Here is a 20,741-nt window from a genome sequence, read left to right as displayed (position 1 = left end):
ATGTTCAGACATCCATTCCTGCACATCTCAACCCCCGTTTCCCCCCCCCCAAACCCATCCCCTACCTAACCCTCCTTTAATCTGAAATTAAAAGATTATTATTCCAGAGTCAAATCAGGGCATGGAAGGGCAGGGCTTGTGTCAAAATCTGAGAGCAACTCGGTGGGGGGGAGAGGGGTGGGGGGGGAGAGGGGGGGGAAGGAGAGGGAGGAGAGGGGGGGGAGGAGAGGAGAGGGGGGGGAGGAGAGGAGAGGGGGGGGGAGGAGAGGAGAGGGGGGGGAGGAGAGGAGAGGGGGGGGAGGAGAGGAGAGGGGGGGGAGGAGAGGAGAGGGGGGGGGAGGAGAGGAGAGGGGGGGGGAGGAGAGGAGAGGGGGGGGGGGAGAGGAGGAGAGGGGGGGGGAGGAGGAGAAGAGGGGGGGGGGAGAGGAGAAGAGGGGGGGGGGAGAGGAGAAGAGGGGGGGGGGGGAGAGGAGAAGAGGGGGGGGGCGGAGAGGAGAAGAGGGGGGGGGAGAGGAGAGGGGGGGAGGGGGGGGGAGAAGAGAAGAGGGGGGGGAGAGGAGAGGGGGGGAGGAGAGGAGAGGGGGGGGGGAAAGGAGAGGAGGGGGGGGGAGGAGAGGAGGGGGGGGGAGGAGAGGAGGGGGGAGGAGAGGAGGGGGGGGGAGGAGAGGAGGGGGGAGGAGAGGAGGGGGGAGGAGAGGAGGGGGGGGGGAGGAGAGGAGGGGGGGGGAGAGGAGGGGGGGGGGAGGAGAGGAGGGGGGGGGAGAGGAGAGGGGGGGGGAGAGGAGAGGGGGGGGGAGAGGAGAGGGGGGGGGAGAGGAGAGGGGGGGGAGAGAGGAGAGGGGGGGAGAGAGGAGAGGGGGGGGGGGAGAGGAGAGGGGGGGGGGGAGAGGAGAGGGGGGGGGGGAGAGGAGAGGGGGGGGGAGGAGGAGGAGAGGGGGGGGAGAGGAGAGGGGGGGAGGAGGAGGAGAGGGGGGGGAGGAGGAGGAGAGGGGGGGGGAGGAGGAGAGGGGGGGGGGAGGAGGAGAGGGGGGGGAGGAGGAGGAGAGGGGGGGGGGAGGAGGAGAGGGGGGGGGAGGAGGGGGGGGGGGGGAGGAGGAGAGGGGGGGGGGAGGAGGGGGGGGGGGGGAGGAGGAGAGGGGGGGGAGGAGGAGGAGGGGGGGGGGGAGGAGGAGAGGGGGGGGGAGGAGGAAGGGGGGGGAGGAGGAGAGGGGGGGAGGGGGGGGGGGAGGAGGAGAGGGGGGGAGGGGGGGGGAGGAGGAGGGGGGGGGGGAGGAGGAGGAGGGGGGGGGGGGGGAGGAGGAGGGGGGGGGGAGGAGGAGGGGGGGGGAGGAGGAGGGGGGGGAGGAGAGGAGAGGGGGGGGGGGGGGGTGCAGGTTGACTTCAACCATGCGTTCTGAACTTTAACCCATTACCTGTATTGTTGTTTTACAAAGACTGGGAGGAGGAGGAGACACACTGCCTAGTGTGATATTCTACAGGCAAAGTAATTGGAAAGCTTAAAGTTTATTTATTAGTGTCACAAGTAGGCTTACTTTAACACTGCAGTGAAGTTACTGTGAAAATCCTCTAGTCACCACACTCCGGCGCCTATTCGGGTACACTGAGGGAGAATTTATCATGGCTAATGCACCTAACCAGCACGTCTTTCGGACTGTGGGAGGAAACTGGACCACCCGGAGGAAACCCACGCAGACACGAGGAGAACGTGCAGACTCCGCAAAGTGACCCAAGCTGGGAATTGAACCCGGGGGTCCCTCGTGCTGTGAGGCAGCAGTGCTAACCACTGTGCCACCATGTAGAATTTTCAGATAAAAGGTGTAATCAGCTGACAAAAAGCTCAGACTGGTCATTGAACAGCTGGGTTTCAGAGGGCAATTCAGTGGCACAGAGGATGGCATGGTGGTACAGAGGGCAGCACAGTGGCACAATGGTTCGTACTGCTGCCTCACAGCTCCAGGGACCTGGGTTCAATACCAGCCTTGAGTGACTGTTGGTGTGAAGATTGCACATTCTCCCCGTGTCTGTGTGGGTTTCCTCAGGGTTCTCCGGTTTCCTCCCACAATCCAAAGATGTTCAGGTGAGATGGATTAGCCACGTTAAATGGCCCCTTGGTGTCCAAAGATGTGTAGGTTAGGTGGATTAACCATTGCAAGTATTTGGGGTTACGGGGATAGGGCAGAGGGGAGGATCTCGGTGAGATTCTCTTTGGGAGAGTCGGTGCAAACTCAATGGGCTGAATGGCCACCTCCTGCACTGTAGGGTTCTATGGAAGTTCAGCTCAATTTTGGAAGGAAGTACCCATGAATGTCTCGCACTGTTTTAGGCGTTATTTAGTTATTTGGCTTCATATTCTGTCCGGTTAATTTAATATGATTTGATATTAATGTGATTTCAATCCACATTAACCACCTGATAGAAGTAAAGTTTAAACTCTGTTCTGAAAAAGGTGCTCCAAGTGAAAAGTCCAAGATACCCAGCTTTGACCCTTTGGATGCTGAAGGTCACTATTACTGAAGGCAACAAAAGACTCCAAAAACTGTCTAGTAGCAATGGCCGTTAATGTGGACCTGAATATGTGGCATTGGAATGGGTCTATACATAGTAATTATATTGGGATTATACGCATAGCAATGTAAGAAACAGATGGTAACAGATTTTGTTTCCATTCCCAATACTGATATTGGGACTGACGTAAAAGTTTAGTCATCGGCAGATGGTGCATTTTGGTGCATTATTCTCATTTACAGTAACAGCATTGAAACTTGACTGAAGTTATCCTCTTCAGACTCTATAGTGTGGCCTGACCAGTTTGAAATTACTCTATTGGTAACATTTACTAAGGGAAGCAAGAAGTATTATCCTGCTTACAAGTTTGTGACAATAAAACCAAAAGATATATTCTTACATGCCTCTCCTTTTGTGTTTATCAGAAATGTGTGTACTGCAGGAAAAGAGTGAAGAGCATCTCAGGGGCCTGTATCCAGTGTTCATATGAGCATTGTTCGACGTCATTTCATGTGACATGTGCTCACGCTGCGGGGGTTGTAATGGAACCAGACGATTGGCCATATGTTGTGTCCATTATATGCTTCAAACACAAAACAACCAGTCAGAATGTAAGTATAATCATTCATTACATTGGGCCAGTTTGTTGGAGGAACAGTTACTGAGTTGATAACTTACAATGTCTGTCTTACTCTAATGATTGATGGGTGTTTGGCACTAAATGTATTTCAAAATGTACCTGCTGCATTGATTCAGATCAAGAACAGCCTATACAGATAAACCCTATCTCGTCCCATAAAATCCAACCGTTAAATGATTCCTGGTTTTCAACTTCACTACCTAAACTGAAATTGTGATTCCGTGTAATGTTCATTCGTGAAGAAAAAATTCATGACTGTCCTAAACTTATCTTTAAACAATTGTCACCTTATCTAAAATAGAGCTAAGCTTGTTCTTTCTATGCCATTTGCTAATTTAATTGTCCCTAAGATTGCTACTCAATACTTATCAGTGCTTTCTTGCTCCTTAAAGATGTATCATTTTTCATTTATACCTCTTAAAGCCGTGGAGTGCTAAAACATGTTTGAATTTTGGCACTCAAAACACCTGATCTGCCCAGTTTATTGAGCAGTTTCAGTCGCTCCCTAGAAACTGGTGGAGAGCCTGTCTCCTCAGATGGTGAAAGATGTACAGGCAGTGGGGACTGGCAAATCTATTGAGCCTGCAAAAGAAAGCAAAGTGGGGAAAATCAGCTCTTTTTGTACGTATTGTACACAGTGTACCTACGAGAGGAGCGATGACACTTTACATCAAACGGGTGTTGACCTGTGCATGTACTTGAGCCTATGAATGTCTGTAATTAATCCTCTAATCATCTGTTCAGTTCTGTCAACTGAAAGTGAAATAACCAATTGCCTTCGGAATTAGAGTCATAGTCATAGAGTCATAGAGGTTTACAGCATGGAAACAGGCCCTTCGGCCCAACTTGTCCATGCCGCCCTTTTTTTAAACCACTAAGCTAATCCCAATTGCCCGTGTTTGGCCCACATCCCTCTATACCTATCTTACCCATGTAGCTGTCTAAATGCTTTTTAAAAGACAAAAATGTACTTGCCTCTACTACTATCTCTGGCAGCTTGTTCCAGACCCTCTTTCACCACCCTCTGTGTGAATAAAATGACCCTCTGGACCCTTTTGTATGTTTTCCGTCTCACCGTAAGCCTATGCCCTAGTTTTAGACTCCCCTACCTTTGGGAAAAGATGTTGACTAACTAGCTGATCTATGGCCCTCATTATTTTATAGACCTCTATAAGATCATCCCTAAGTCTCCCTTGCTCCAGAGGAAAAAGTCCCAGTCTATCCAGCCTCTCCTTATAACTCAAACCATCAATCCCGGTAGCATTCTAGTAAATCTTTTCTGACTCTTTCAGTTTAATAATATCCTTTCTATAATACGGTGACCAGAACTGTGCACAGTATTCCAAGTGTGGCCTTACCAATGTCTTACACAACTTCAACAAGACGTCCCAACTCCTGTATTCAATGTTCTGACCAATGAAACCAAGCATGCTGAATGCCTTTTTCACCACTCTGTCCACCTGTGACTCCACTTTCAAGGAGCTATGAACCTGTACCCCTAGATCTCTTTGTTCTATAACTCTCCCCAACACCCTACCATTAACTGAGTAGGTCCTGCCCTGGTTTGATCTACCAAAATGCATTACCTCGCAATTGTCTAAATTAAACTCCATCTGCCATTCATCAGCCCACTGGCCCAATTGATCAAGATCCCGCTGCAATCCTAGATAACCTTCTTCACTGTTCACTATGCCACCAATCTTGGTGTCATCTGCAAATGTACTAACCATGCCTCCTAAATTTTCATCCAAATCATTACTATTAGCGACAGATAATAGTGAACCCAGCACCGATCCCTGAGGCACACTGCTGGTCACAGGCCTTCAGTTTGAAAAATTAATGAATAAAATCTCGACTATCCCTCATTGTTTAACTTTAAATCGAAGATTCTAGTAAGTAAAAGTAGATTGTTGATATTTGAACTTTTATAATAATTGCCTTGAGTTAGTTGTTAATTCTATAATGCAGAACATAATTAATCCTTAATCACTAGATCAGCCAAATTAGGCCCAGTTCTCCTGTTACTTTGCCCCTGTTTTTAAATGCAATTCTGAAACCGCAGCATGGACTGGGATATACCTAAATGATTTAACTCTATTTCATAAGGGTTGATTGATAGTATATTTGTTTACTGGTTTCTCTCAATGCACTTGCAAGCCCACCACAAATGTGGGGAGCACATTAATTCCAGTCGTTCATGTATAGCGGGGCTGTTTGGAAGACAGCAGTGGGTGATACTGAAATGTGTGCATGAGCAGATTATCATATCAAGTAGACTACCCAGGTGAACAGACAGAATGAAAGGTTTTAGAATTTAAAATGAGGGATGACTGATATCACAGGATGAAAATTATAGGCTTGTTCCAGCTCATGTTGTGGAATCAGAATATGAAAATCGCTAGTTTTTTTATTTCTTCCAAAAAGTACAGAAGCATTCAACATGCTTTGCATGGAATATTGTACATCAATGTTAGAAAAGGGATCTTTTGAATGTAACCTCTGCGTGGAGTGAACACAAAATTTTGAATCCTAGTACTTAATCTTTGGCCAGTGTGATCTCCTGGACTCGTTTCGATCGCCTCAGGGGGTCGGAGAGGAATTTCCCAGATTTTTTTTCCCCATATTGGCCCTGGGGTTTTCACTCTGGGTTTTCGCCTCTCCCTGGAGATCACATGGTCTGGAATGGGGGGGTGGGGGTGAGTTAATAGGTTGTGATGAACAAAGCATCGTAGCTGTGAGGGACAGCTCGGTGGATAGGATATTAGGATGTAGATAGGCTGGAAAATTGGGCGGGGATTCAGGATTCAATCCTGGACCGGGGAGCGGCGCGGGCTTGGAGGGCCGAAGGGCCTGTTCCTGTGCTGTATTGTTCTTTGTTCTTTGTTGGCAAGTTGTTGTCATTCACCCGTCAGTATTGAAGAAGGCCATCTTCTTTTGTCATCCAGGCTTTGAACTGTGTGGGTGCGAAGGTAGTTAATGAGTTCTACCTTGGCACAAAAGATTCTGGTGCAGTGATGACAGGACAGTGAGGCTGGTAGGTAGTTGGGGGACTGTTCTCTTGCGCTTGTTTTGTGCTGACACTTCCATTGTTCCTCATTTGTTGATGTGCCTTGAGCAATCGCACTCCAGTCTGAGCGATCCTGGGCAAGGGTCTTCCATGATACAGTGTCAATTTTGAAGTTTTTGTGGGAGGATTCTGGCCACCATGGGAGTGTGCTCCTTTGGTTCACCACAGAAGATTCACTTAGGGAGCCAATGTCAGGCATTCAGGTGGCATGTCCAGGCCATCAGAGCAGCTTTTGTCGTAACATTGTGAAGATGCTGACCGTGGTGGACAGGCTTTGGGGAGTCAGGACATGAGTTTCTCTCCACAGAATTCCCAGCCTGTGACCTGCTCTTGGAGCCACAGTATTTATTTGGCTGGTCCAGTTCAGTTTCTAGTCAATGGTAACTCTCCACAATGTTGATAGTGGGGGATTGAGTAATGGTAATGCCATCAGGGTGTGAAGAGGTTTAAAAATACTTATCAAACTTGGGAATGAAAACAAATATATATATGTAAAGTTTGTTGGGGAGATTGAAATCATTGTTTTCAAGCTCTGTTCCCCAGCAACCAATTCCATCCCTCTGTTAATCCCAATAATTTTATACTGAGGAAGAATGAGTCTGAAGCTAGCCTGTACCTTAAAACAAGTTTACTTCCAAGACAACGAAACAAAGTCTAAGACTCTCCCAGTTCCTCCCAGAAGCACAGAATAAATTGATTTATATACTCTTCCAATGATTCCCTAATCTTTCCCCAATTGGGGACAGCTGTGCTTAATTACCAGTTTAAAGCATGTATTCTATGGCAACACAAATTCAGCATTAACATCCCCTCCCTAGTAAAAGTCTAAGGTTCGCCAGTCTGTTCACAACCCCCATGGTGTCTCTTTTGATTCCGAGATGAGCTTTCGACCTCATATTATTCCGTTACTAAGACCTACCTATCTCCACTGATGTAATAATGCTTCACCCTGTCTCATCTCATCTGCTGAAACCCTCATTCATTTCTTTGTTGCCTCTGTTCGACTATTCCAATGTACTCCTGGCTGGGTTCACAAGCTTGAGGTTAAGTGAAACTCTGCTGCCCATGACGTAACTCGCAGCAAGTCCTTATCCCCTATCACCTTTGTGGTTCCTGGCCTACATGGTCGACTTATCGACACAGTCTTGATTTTAAAACTTTTATCCTTGTTTTGAAATACCGCCATGGATTTTCCCCTCCCTATCTCTGCAATCTCCTCCAGCTCCACAACTCTGAGGTATCTGTGCTTGTTTAATTCTGAGCATCTGCAATTTAATTACTCCACCATTCATGGCCTTGACTCCAGTTTCCCAGGTCCCAAGCTCCGGAAGACCCTCCCCACAACACTTGACCTTGCTTTACTCCTTTAAGATGTTCCACAAAGCCTACACCATTGGCGCAGCCATTGGCATCCGATGTATCTCTTTACATGTTGTAATGACATGCTTTGTTTTATAATACTCCTGTGAAGAGCATTGGGCCATTTCATTGCTTTAAATCTAAGTTGTTATATTTGGTATATTAATGCACAGTCTATGAAGAACACAGTTGGGGAATTAAAGTCAAAATATGGTTATAGGTCAGGCAGCATCTGTGGAGCAAAAAAAAAATCAGTGAATGTTTTAGGCCAATGACCTTTTGCCAGAACTGGCAAATGTTCAGGATGTGAGTGATGTCTAACCTGCCAGGCCCCTGTACTGGCTCATAACTGGCCATGTCTGAAGGAGTTTCCATTTCTGATGATCACCTGGCTGATGTGAAATATTGGACTGAAATGTCACCGCAAGTCGAAGGCAGGTTTGGAGGAATATGTGCCAATAATTTCTCGCTACTGGCTGGCATCCTGGTTTGCTGGCATCTTCCTGCCTCTGGCCTATCTGTTTAGGAAGGTGGTTGCTGGGGGTTGACGGGTACCCGCCTGCCAGCATCAGTAAGCCAGCTTGGACAGTTAAAATGCCAATCATGGATACTCTTCACACGCTGCCTTGATTTTCATGATGACGGACAGGGCCTCCCTGATGTGGCCGGAGCCCATAGATGGAATGGTATCTCATCCTGAAGAGCAGCCCAACATGTGACACTAGACTGTCAGGGCCTCAGCCATCTTGTAGACAGATTTTCCACTCCACGTTGGTGATCTGGCAGCTATGGTCACACTGTAATTTGTGCATTTTACAAGTCTAAAGAAGCATCTTCATCTTGGAGCACCCTCTTGGTCTACTTAGAGCAGGGGAGCCGACATCTTGCGGTGGGGCTGCCAAACTCTCGACTGCAGAGCCCATCCGCCATTCATAATTGGGCTGGGCTGCTCAAGGTGGCATTTTAAATGGCCACCTCCTCAAATCTCTTACAGGACTCTGCCACAGCCATTTCCAGGTTCCCAAACCAATTCAGCCCAGCATTGCAATCAGGACCTACAACTAGAGTTCAGCCCATTAATTCTGTTTCTCGCTGTACAGATGCTGTCTGACTTGCTCAATACTTGAAGCATTTTATGTTTATATTGGAGAATTAGAGTCGTTAATTAAAATAGAGAATCATGAAAAACTAGGGTTGGGATGGGGAAAAGGAGTCAGTTGCACTACTGCGAATGTATAACAGATCTCTAAAATGGACAGAGGCTTTTAGACAAATTAGATTTAACTAAGCGAGGATTTAATTATGCAAAAAATAGGTGAGGACAGGGAAACTGTATGAAGAAGTAGTTTTATTTGCAGTGAGTTCAGGACTATTTCTTAGTCAGTTCTTTGTTGTTCCCAAGAAGGGACAAACACAACTAGACTCGGTTTGGATAATGAAGTAGAACAAGTAGGAAAATAGTTGGAAAATAGTAACCACAACATAATGCAATTTAGTCTGAGTAGAGAGAGACAAAGTTAAGTTGAAGACAAAAGCGCATGACTGGATAAAAGCAAATTATAGTGAGATTAAAAAGAAGCATAGCGCACATTAAAGGGATGGGAGAATTTCCAGGTAGAACAAAATTAAACAGGAGATAGAAGTCAACCACGTGCCAGTCAGGAAATAGGGAGTTAATCAAAGGCTGGTATTTCATTGAATAGCGAGATTAGGTCAGATTTAAAAATGAAAAATAATGCTTACTGCTTACAGTGCAAATATTTAAAGTAATCAAACAGGACAATTATAAAGAATATATACAGGAAATGTATATCTGAGTTGGAAAGCAAGCTCGGAGTGGAGAATGAGGGGATAGCAGAAGGTTGTAGAAAATTACTTAGTATCTCTAAAGCGGCTACTCAGACTGTGGAACCACTAGGGATCAGTATAGAACTGTTAACAGAGATTACAATTCAGAGGTACTTGTTATAGTCTCCATGGGGAAACCGTAACCAAATGAACTATGTTTACAGAATAACCCCCAAATGAAGAAATTACCAATAAGATTTCACTTTTTGTAACTTTAATTTGTATCAGGACCAATGAAAATTATCCAGGAATTGACAGGCAAATGATATTTCAAATAAAAATACATCTTGGACAACATACAAGCATCCGCTTCACTCCCCGTGCATTGTTGCATCATGTGTACTTCCACAGTTCTCTAACTCCGCCTCCGGTAGATGGGATCTCGTGCTTCCTACTTGATCGATTTGGTCACAAGTCACATTCATCGGCGGTCGTGTTCCACCCGAGATCCCCAGATATGGTAAATGCCAAGAAGGCACACGTCTACAAACTCTGTCTCACTTTGACCACGTTCGTCCTGATGGTGCAGTTTTCCAGAGTTCCTTTTCAACTGAGCAGCCAACAGTGCAATCTGGTGTCTGATGCAAACTCTCAGCTTTTTCACATGCCCAAGCTATTTATATCGCTTTTAAAATTCATTCCCTCTTAGCTTGGTTTTACATTATTTCCCAAAGAGCTTCTGGATTCTACTTTCCTTTTTATTGCCAAACAGAAAATTGATCTTTTCATAAAGAGTTTAGTGAACTTCTTCTCACATTAGTTCTGTGTTCCTCTTCTAACAAAGGCAGTCGCTGCTTTGTTTTGAAGTTTTAATTTATGTTCACGAACATGTATCTTTCCTCGCAGCTCTATAATATCCGTACTGGATTCAACTTCCCCACTCTCCTTCAAGCATGTTTTCCCTCCGTTTCGTCTTGAGCTTTGAGAAGTGTTGCCTTTTGTGCTTACTGCGCTCATACCCTTTTCTGCATTTTTAATTCAGGCAATTTTAAAGATCTTCCAGCTGCTGTTAAATTTTCCTTTGCAGCTTGATGCTCCAATGTTACTTCTAAATTAGCAGGCTGAATTAATGACACTTTGTTAAAATAATTTTAGTAGCAGGCTTAAAAAAGGTAGGTGAGTTTTTCATCCAGTTTTCCTAATACAGTTTCAGTTTCAACAGCCTCAAGAGGCAAGTTTGGTGGTGGGCGGGCCTGGAAAATCTGTGGGAGCCAAAAAGGTGAAACCCGCTGGTGTGAAATTATATCGCAATTCTCCCAGTGGCGTGTTAATGCTGGATTGGTCTTCTTGCTGGCTGGTGGCGTGAACAACATTTGCATTGAATTGCATTTCATGAATACTCAATGAAACACCTGCCCACTCGTATCCAGTCAGGCCTTCCGATCTTGCGTCGCACCAATGGAATTTACGTCAGTCTAAAACTCGATTACTAAAGTGTGCCATGCACCAGGCAGTGCTTGATTCACAAGTGACTTCCAGGTGAGTGCAACAAAGTTTTTCTTCCGCAGCACCTTGCTGCTCCTGATGTCTTCATGGCCAGCACTGTGCTGCTGGAGCCTCCTGTGTCACTGAGTCAGATCAGTGCAGTGCCTGGAGTACAGGGGTCTCCTGTCCCCACTGCTGCAGCACACCAGTGTCTATGTGGACAGCATTGTGCTGCGGGATACATGTAGCCACTGCTACCAAGATCCAGAGTTCGACGAGGGTGGAGTGCGAGGTGAAGCCAGGGTTGGGGGATGACTTCAAGAAGACAAGCGGGACAATGTGGATGGGGGACAGTGCAAGGAAGGTTGTGGGGTCATGATGATGGTAGGCAGAGGGCCAAGGAGGTGGATGAAGAAGATGAACAATGGAAAGCAGAAGGAAGACTGAGAGGCCAGAGGAGCTGGACCACAAAGCTGCATGAAAAACTCACGAACAAGGGAGTCGAAGGGATATCGGATCATTTACTGGAAGGGGATGCATGAAGACTCTGTATGTGGTGGGTTGAAGCTCCAATGCGGCATGGACACCTTGCAGGTGATGGGCCCATGTGGAGGGTGGGTGAATCGAGGAACGACGACTTCTTGAGTCTGCTAGCCCTTTGCCTCTGGGTTGCTGCATGATGTGGTGAAGACAGGTGAGCCGGAGAGTGTGATATGAGTAGTGAACGGGTGTTTAATTATGGCACTGGGATCTTCATACCCACCAGCTGGCAGCAGGCAGACGAATCAGCTGCCAGCCCGCCAGAAGATTGAGGGAAACTTGCCTGTGCATAATTAATGAAGTTCAAAGCACGGACTCTGGTGCGGGATCTTACCATTCTGGCCAGCAGGAAAAGCGCTGCTGGAGCCGCCCACCACCGTACTTCGCCTCAAGATGAAGAATTCCACCCATTGTGTGCAGTCCTGAGTGCCACATTACAGGAAAGATGTCAAATTGATGGAAGTGGCACAGCGTTGATTCATTAAGATGTTTATGACAGACTTGAGACATTAGAGCGTTTCTCCACTGAAGCTGAGAAGATTAAGAGGTGACCTGCTAAAATCCTGCAAACTAATGAAGATTTATGGGGTAATAAATAGTCATGGATTTGGTTCCATTATTTATTGAGAATATCCAAGTTAGAATATGCACAAAAGATGATGGAGAAAGTTACAGTAAAGTTTAGTGCACAAAGTATGGTTGCAATGTGGAACCTTTTGCTAAAAATGGTGGTTGAAGTAAAGTCAATCAATTGTTTTAGAAAGGAATCAGATAGTTGTTTTGAAGGGTTATTGCGGGAACAAGCAGAATTAGACTATGGCTGGGATTTCCTCCCATATCGGCAAAGTCTGATGTCAGGCGGGAAAAGCGGCATTGAGGCCGCCAATGGCTGCTTTTTACGCCATATACGGCAGGGTTTCATGTAAAAAGAAAGCCGGCAAGGGTTCCACAATGTATCGTTGGCGGGTGGCCTCTGATCGTCCTGCTCCACCCTCACCTCAGTGCATCGCTGATCCCGGCATCATCTTTTCAAGGCCACCGCAGCGAGCACACTAGGAAGCATTCTTCACCCAGGTGCACCCCCTGACATCCTCTAACATCCCCCTGGCAGATGCCCCTCACATCACTCTCCTCTTTCTCTCCACCACTGTCACCCAAGGTATGGAGCCATGTTGCAAGAGCTGCGCTGACCTCTGAGCTCCCCTCCGAGTACTGCCCACTGGGGGCACACCTTCTGAGACGTCGTGCATTGGGCCATTCTGATATCACGCTGCCATGGATGCATTATTTGATGTGGGGGTACGATTCCGGCATATGGAATAATCAGATATTCAGGCATTCAGATATAAAAGTCTGAGGTCACGTACCAACAGACTCAAGAACAGCTTCTTCCCTGCTGCCGTCAGACTTTTGAATGGACTTACCTTGCATTAAGTTAATCTTTCTCTACACCCTAGCTATGACTATATACTACAATGTTATACTACATTCTGCACTCTCTCCTTCTCTATGAACGGTATGCTCTGTATAGCGCGCAAGAAACAATACTTTTCACTGTATGCTAATACATGTGGCAATGATGAATCAAATTGAAAATGACATGCTAATTTATTGCAAAGAGGTTCTTGATGTTGAACGACGGGAAACGTGGCCCTCCACTGATGGGAGGGAACGATTACTTCCTGATTTTCCGTTGATGTGAAACTTGACTTCAGCTTTCTTGCGGTGTTTCTTGCTCCTGCCGCCAAAACCACTGGGAGCAGAAAATCTGAGCCTCTGACTCTCAGAAAAGCATTATTATAGATTTGGCAAGCCAAATCATGTGATTCAGTTGCTGGATTATTCTTCGATTCTGCGTTATCTACTGTTTGATGGTTACTTCATTGACACTGTTCTTCAGTTATTCCCTTTGTAATCTGATATCCATTTGTATCGTGATTGAAATGTGTTATTGCAATGTTCAAAGAGTTATCTCCATGTCTGATCTAGAAGATCTATACTCCCTTGAGTAAAGGTTAATGCAGATGCCCTGTTTCCCCTCAGCAGCCATCTACTATGTTTGAAAGCATCTGTTCCGCAAGGAACTTGCATCCTGAGTGTGAACCATTTGCATGTTTCTTCCTGAAAAGAAGGAAACTGGTGACATGAGGATTTTGCAAATTGAATCTATTTGATGAGTGGTCCTGGCGTCACTATTGTGCTCCTTAGTTCTCCATGAAGAATTCAAATCCAGGAAAGATAACATCTGGCACAATGTGCACTGCGGACATTGCAATAACCTTGATATATTGATACGGAGGGGAGGGGGGAGTGCATAATTCACAAATCGTGATAAATGTGAGCGAGAAATAGAAAAAGAGCTCTGTGACTATAATATACATGATGAAAAGAATTGCACCAGGAAAAAGTACAGTATAAGTAAGCTTTATTGAGAGAAAGGGAGAGTTTTTTTATTATAAAGAATGGCCAGTGTGGTCATGGGCTGGATTTGCTTCTGTGTAGAGGTTGGAAATGAATGATCCATGTCTTGAAGGTGTGCTTTCAGTTATATAGGCATGAAGAATGGGTGGTATATACCATTAAGTTGTAGTTTCTGTAAAATATTCCCAGCAGTTCAGAGAATTTCAGTTTGTGACTGCACAGGCATAGTGGGATTCAAGCCAGCATCATAAATGAATGAGTGTTGTGGTGATATCACATACCTCTCCTTGTCTAACCTGTTTGATCAAACAACCCTGCTCTACAACCTGAGTCATCCCATCAATCGTGCGATCAAAGAGAATTATTTACCAGCTATGTAAACAATCCCTTATCTGAATGCATGCATTAATTTAAATATTCTCTGAAAATGGAGGGAAAAAACATATGGGCTAGGAGTGAAGTCATCAGGTGGGTTGTAAGGCTGTTATAGGAGTAGTAATGGAATACAGTTGGAACTGACAAAACGGAGCCAGTGATCCATTTGCGGTTGATTTACCCCTGGCTATCTGGTTCTCGAGCACCAGGCAATTAACCCTTCTTGGTTTGTCCTGTTTGAACTGTGTGGACCTGGAAGTTTGGCAAGATATCATATTAATTAGCATTGGTTATAATGAAGCGGGCATTAATGACTCATGGATTTAATCTTTAGATGTGACCCCTGAAGCTCCAGGGTTTGTATGTTTGAACAAAAAGCTTGAATACTCCTGGATTAAAGAGCAATTGATGGGGGAAGGATCTCTAGAAATGCAGCATCCAGGATGGGAGGCAATCATTGGGAGACAAAGCGGGAGGAGGGAAATCAGGAACATTTCATAAGACTAGAACACTTTTGGAAGAGAACAACTTCCTGAAATAATTTGAATTTGAATCGAACTCTTCTGCACTTGTGAAACAAGCTTTGTACTTCTGTACCAATTAAGAGGTTAAAAAAGTGATCAATATCGAATATATGTTTGACATTTTTGTACATACTGACTTGTCTCTCTGTTTTTTCTAATATTACCCCTCCCCCACCATGAACTTTAGCAAAACCAAGATCTTTGGCTCGTGTCAATAGGCCAGACAGTCATTGCAAAAAATCGAAACGGACTTTACTACAAGTGCAAAGTGATTGGGACTGCTGCACAGACCTTTTATGAGATCAATTTTGAAGATGGATCATACAGCGACAATGTATACCCAGAAAATATTGTTGTAAGTAGACAGGCAAATGCTTTTCCTGCTGACTCACTGAATTGCTCAGAATGTTTTTACTGGTTAATGTAAAAGTCTAGGCCAAATCTTTAAAATAGTCCCTTGGTTAAGAAAGTTGTTTTGTAGGAGAGATCCTATCCCCTTTGATCCTAATTAGAGTACTCAATTAGGTAATACACTCAGAAAATACATGATATCCATACAAAAGTATGATTGCCAGATTTCTTAGCAAATAATTAAATGGTTGGGTTCAGGTCATATATTGGAAATCATTGTGAGCCCAGACACTCTAATGGCAGGGAGCACATTGTGTCATTATTAGTGCCATCAGGTGCACCAATGCTGAGGTTAAAGAGAGTAACAGAGCACAGATTTGTGTCTGTGATTCCTTACACAATGAATCCTCACCATGATTGCGATTAAGCATATTCAGTATGTTCTTCCCAAAATGTGATGAGAAAGAACATGCAAGTGAAACCCTTCTGTTGTGCAAGCTGCTTCTTGTGATGCTGTCAATTTGTTGTCCCAAATTTGCCGTCTCTCTCTTCTTCTCCCCCCCCCCCCCCCCCCCCCCCCCCCCAAATGTTATGAAGCTTCAAATGCTTGTTTTGGGAGGACATAATCTGTCGTCATTTTTTTTCAGGGTATTTTCCCAATTTAAATGATCGGTAAAATAATTTATCAGCTCAACCATTAAGTAGACAAAATAGTAACCAGTTTTCTCATTTTCAGGTAAAGCTCCCTCCCCTTCAGCTGTTCAGATACAGCTCCTAGCACTTACAGAGCAGCAATGCCTGATTTCTGGATGGAAATTGGCTGTATTTCGACTAACTCGTGGTATAACACCATGACTATGTCCAGAAGCACAGAATCTTACAGGACACTCTGCCCAATTAGTCCGTCTTTCTCCATAGCCCTGCAAATGTTTGTTTTCTTTTTAAGAATTTATCCCGTTCCTTTTTGAAAGTTACTATTGAATCTGTTTTCACCACCCTTTTGGGCAGTGTATTTACAGACCCTAGCCACTATCCGTATAAAGAACATTCTCTGAATCTCCCTCTGGTTCTTTTGCTAATTACCTTAAATCTGTCTTCTACTGTCAGGGAAACAATGTCAGCTTCTCTGGTCTCTCGTGTAACTGTAAGTACACCCCTCATCCATTTTGTTACGATCCACATGGAGACCAGCAAAACAAAATAATCAAATTTACCTAATGACACCAATGAGAAAACAGTTTACTTGAATAATCAAACCAAAATTAACATAAATTAAACATGAGTGACAGACAAATTGTGGTCGATATAAACGATAAATTTCACATTAAGTTGCAGTTACAGCAAAGGCAGATCTCTGAGATTTGCTCACAGTTCACTCAGCGTATGTGGCACTAATTTCAGCTGCAGATCTGCAACTGGACAGAACTCCCACTTACCTGACGAAGGAGCAGAGCTCCGAAAGCTAGTGGCTTTTGCTACCAAATAAACCTGTTGGACTTTAACCTGGTGTTGTGAGACTTCTAACTGGTTTCAACCAGTGTCAGGTTCCCCAGAAACCTGAAGTTTCTGGTTAGGGTCTGTGTCAGAAAATATACCAGATTCTATCACACTATCTAAATTAGGTTTCTGGCAGGTTTCTTGCAGGATTCATCCTCCCTCGTGGTGTAGTTTCTCCAGCATTTGCAGAGCATAGATGCAACCTATAGGTTGACTGAGAGATACAAGTTAGAAGGAACTCATGCTATACAAGCATTGGCCCAATGACTATCTTGCCTTTTAACAATCCAAATCAAAGTTGGTACACTGTAAATTACGTTGAGTTTAATGATTATAGTCAGCTATTTATTACTGTTTTTAGCCAAAAGAAAGGCTTTATTACTTGATTCAAAGGGGGCCCAAGTTGTTGTTAGTTGTTTTCAGCTGAATCTCACAGCTATTCATGTGTATCATGCTTTATCATGATTGTGCTGTCCCTGATGTTTGTTTGTTTTCTGTACAGAGCAGGGACTGTGTGCGGCATGGTTCACCCACTGAGGGTGAGGTCATCCAGGTGCGATGGACTGACAACCTGGTGTACAGCGCAAAGTTTATTGGTTCCCAGGTCAGATACAATTATCAGGTAAGATGTAGGTCACATTTCCCTCCCTAAAACAGCCACACAGATCAATGCCACATGTTTGCATTGTCCTCTTTTGTTCAAATAACAAATATCCTAAATGAAGCAAAAAAGATAAGTTCATGAAACAAGAAGCAAGATTTTTAATTTGGGTGAGGCTGACTTTGGGGGGATGAGGCAGAAATTGGCCACAATAAATTGGGCAGAGCTATTAACTGATCAAACTGTGGATCAGCAGTGGGGTGCGTTTCTTTCCAAATCTGTTAATACCCCTAAAGGGCAAGAACTGTACTTGTGTAATTGAACAATCCTGGTCAACAAGGGAAGGTAGGATCGAGTATAAAACTAAGGGAAAGGGCTTATTTAAAAACAAAAGCAAAGCGAGAGATTCCGTGGATTGGGAGAGATATAAAGAGCAGCAATGAGATATACATGAGGTGATAAGAGCCACAAAAAGGGATATGACAAAAAGCTTGTGGGGGACATTAATGACAATAGTGAAGTCTTTTTTATGAATATTGTTATGAGCACACGAGCCAGGGTAAAAATGACTCCACTATTATCCCATTCCCAAGTCAGCATAACAGGGTTTTTTGTGAATTTAGCAGGGATGAAGGTATTTACTTATTGTCTGTGCTTAACAATTTACATGCTAATTGCAAAGGAACCAGTCTGGCAAGTATTCTTGCACTTTTTATTGAGCTATGAAATCACCCAGAAAAAGATACAAAGATATTTAAAAAGGTAAAACCCATGTCCGAATGTCACAACGCACGCACGCACGCGACCATGCAAAATTACAAACTATACAGTGGAAAGTACTTTTTTGGGCAAATTAAAAATTCAGTGCCAAGTTCACTATTTGAGTCCTTCACTGGTACCATGGCTGACGCAGCAATTTTTCATGGGGAATTTGAAAATTCCGTGTAGTTAAAGTCCAAGTAAACTACAATTTCTGGGGAGAGTTTCTTTTTTAAACTTCACGTGTCTTCTAAATCTTGACGATTTTAACACTGAAGATTCCTTTTGCTGGAATCCTTTATCTCTGTGTTGGGTTTCAAGCTGTCATAGCGATAGGGTCTTGAACTTAGGAGAAAAAGGCAGAGGGAGAGTATTAATAGTTATTATAGTCACCTAAACTTCTGTCCATATTATGGTTTCTGAAGTTATTTATTTAGCTCGTGTCTGGACAGATTGTGGCTGCAATTTCATGGCTCATGTAATTAGATGTTCTAACTTCCCAATCATTAACCGCTGGATTATCCATCCTCGCCTTAATGGTACCTTCCATATGGCTATTGTCCTGATAGACCTTCTGGCTCCACTTGAGAGGTAACTTTATAAAAATGCAAATTTGAGACTCAGTGCAGTTTCAGTATATTTTCTGAAGTCGTTTTTGACATCAGCAGGTGTGAAATTCTATAGGAGGGCATGTCTTAATTGTATTCCACATTGGAACCTTCCAGAAAACTGGACAACTTGTAATACCAGATGTCAGGTGACTTGTGGCAGCCATCGTAAGCCAGTCAAAGAGTCCAGACCCAATCTTAAAACTAAAGCTGGGTCATTCAGGGGTGATGCCAGAGGGGCTTCATCACACAAAGAAAGTGAAAGTCTGGACCTCTTGCCCTTCCACACCCCAAAAACTTGTCAAGCTTGGGGAGTGAGCAGAAAATTTCAAAAATGAGATTGATAGATTTTGCTAGGTGAAGAGCTTTCTAGTCCAAGGAAGCGAATGGATTAGACTAGGTAGTGATGCAATTCAATTTCCTTCAACACTGAGGAGGAAGCAAATGCAAAGGAATTTAGATGTTAATATAAACAAGTAAGGGATATTGAGAGCGAGGGATGCTGATAAGGTAGGGTATTATAGCTAGTGTTGGTAGGAAGGCTTCTTTATCAGGAGGAGGAAGCACTGATTTGGTAAGAGATTTGCTCACCTGGTGTCACATGAACCCATCGTTAGTTTTTATTCACTAACAGGATGTGGGTGTCGCTGGATAGGCCAGCATTTATTGCCCATCATATAGAAACTAATTGTGCTCGAGAAGGTGTGGGGAACTGCGAATAACCTGAGTACAAAAACAGAAAATCGGGTCTGATGGCATCTCTAGGGAGAGAACATAGCTAACGTTTCAAGTCTGGATGACTCTAAGTTAGAGCTCTGTTATCTCTGTTCTCTCTCCACAGATGCTGTCAGACTTGCTGAGATTTTCCAGTATTTGTTTCAGATTCCAGCATCTGCAGTATTTTGCTTTTACCTCAGTGAGCAACCTGAATACTTAGTTCTCAAAGAATGGTACATGATGTTGAAAGTCTGGAAAGGGAATGAAACTAACAATGACATAATAGTGAGGGATCCCTCTGCCCCCTCCGACGGAAACTGTTTTTGAAAATCATCTTTCCAGAAGAGAGTTTCTGCAGTTCCATCGTCTGCCGCTAGTTTTCTTCAGCGTGTTTAGAAATACCTCGAGGTGGAACACTTGCCCAGTGATCTACTGCCACCTAGTGTCGTAAGGTAGAATCCATATCAATGACGGCCATGTGCATTTATGTAGCACCTTTAATGTAGAAAACCATCCTAAGGCACTTCATGGGAGCAATTTTAAAAACAAAAATTACCACCGTGCCACGTGAAGACCGATCAAGACAGGTGATCATAGCCTGGTGAATTAGGAGAAATCCGAAATTGGGAGTTTTAGGCTCTGAGCTCTGGGGTTCCCTCCCTAAGTATGGCTGTCAGCGGTGGAACAGTGAAAATGAAGGATGTGCTAAGCTTGGAGGAATGCAAAAATCTCAGGGGTGCAGAGCTGGAGGAGATGATGGAGGTTGGATGGACTAAGGCGAAGGAGGGATTGGAAATCACGTAATGCTCTTGTTGCATTCAGTGCTCATTCTCTTGATTTGTTTATGATTTAGGTGGAGTTTGAGGGAGGTTCACAGCTGACCTTGAAAAGAGAGGATCTTTTCACACTGGATGAGGAGCTCCCCAAGCGTGTGAAAGCTAGGCTGGTGAGTTCACGGCACATATTACCCATCATATAGAAACTAGCGGTTAATTACCATTCAATTGATCACGCACCTCTGATACATGTTACATTGTCAAAGCCTAGGCTAACAGTTCTAAATCACCTGGAAATTATAATCTCCAGCTCCAAACTACAATGGTCTCTTGTATTGCTCCGTATTCTATAACGTTGAATCATGGAATCCTGACCGTGCACGGAGTCCACATCGACTAACCTCAGTTGTTGGCAAAATTCTAGAATCCATCGTTAAGGATGAGATTTCTAAATTCTTGGAAGTGCAGGGTCGGATTAAGACAAGTCAGCATGGATTTAGTAAGGGGAGGTCGTGCCTGACAAACCTGTTAGAGTTCTTTGAAGAGATAACAAATAGGTTAGACCAAGGAGAGCCAATGGATGTTATCTATCTTGACTTCCAAAAGGCCTTTGACAAGGTGCCTCACGGGAGACTGCTGAGTAAAATAAGGGCCCATGGTATTCGAGGCAAGGTACTAACATGGATTGACGATTGGCTGTCAGACAGAAGGCAGAGAGTTGGGATAAA

General features: G+C 44.5%; 1 protein-coding gene across 3 annotated transcripts in view; it reads left to right on the top strand.

Moving 5' to 3' along the window:
* Positions 1–20,741, top strand: part of kdm4b (lysine (K)-specific demethylase 4B) — a 428,138-nt gene that overhangs the window by 395,673 nt on the left and 11,724 nt on the right. For all 3 annotated transcript variants that reach the window (XM_078198157.1, XM_078198155.1, XM_078198158.1), the window contains exons 19-22: positions 2,931–3,116; positions 14,892–15,059; positions 17,055–17,174; positions 20,091–20,183. In XM_078198157.1, coding sequence (XP_078054283.1) covers positions 2,931–3,116; positions 14,892–15,059; positions 17,055–17,174; positions 20,091–20,183 — 567 coding nt within the window. The remainder of the gene's footprint in view (positions 1–2,930; positions 3,117–14,891; positions 15,060–17,054; positions 17,175–20,090; positions 20,184–20,741) is intronic.

The sequence above is a fragment of the Mustelus asterias genome, chromosome 26 (genome assembly GCF_964213995.1).
Source record: "Mustelus asterias chromosome 26, sMusAst1.hap1.1, whole genome shotgun sequence".
NCBI classification, from domain to species: Eukaryota; Metazoa; Chordata; class Chondrichthyes; order Carcharhiniformes; family Triakidae; genus Mustelus; species Mustelus asterias.
The sequence above is the reverse complement of the archived record's forward strand: the minus strand, read 5'-3'. Positions and strand labels throughout refer to the sequence as shown.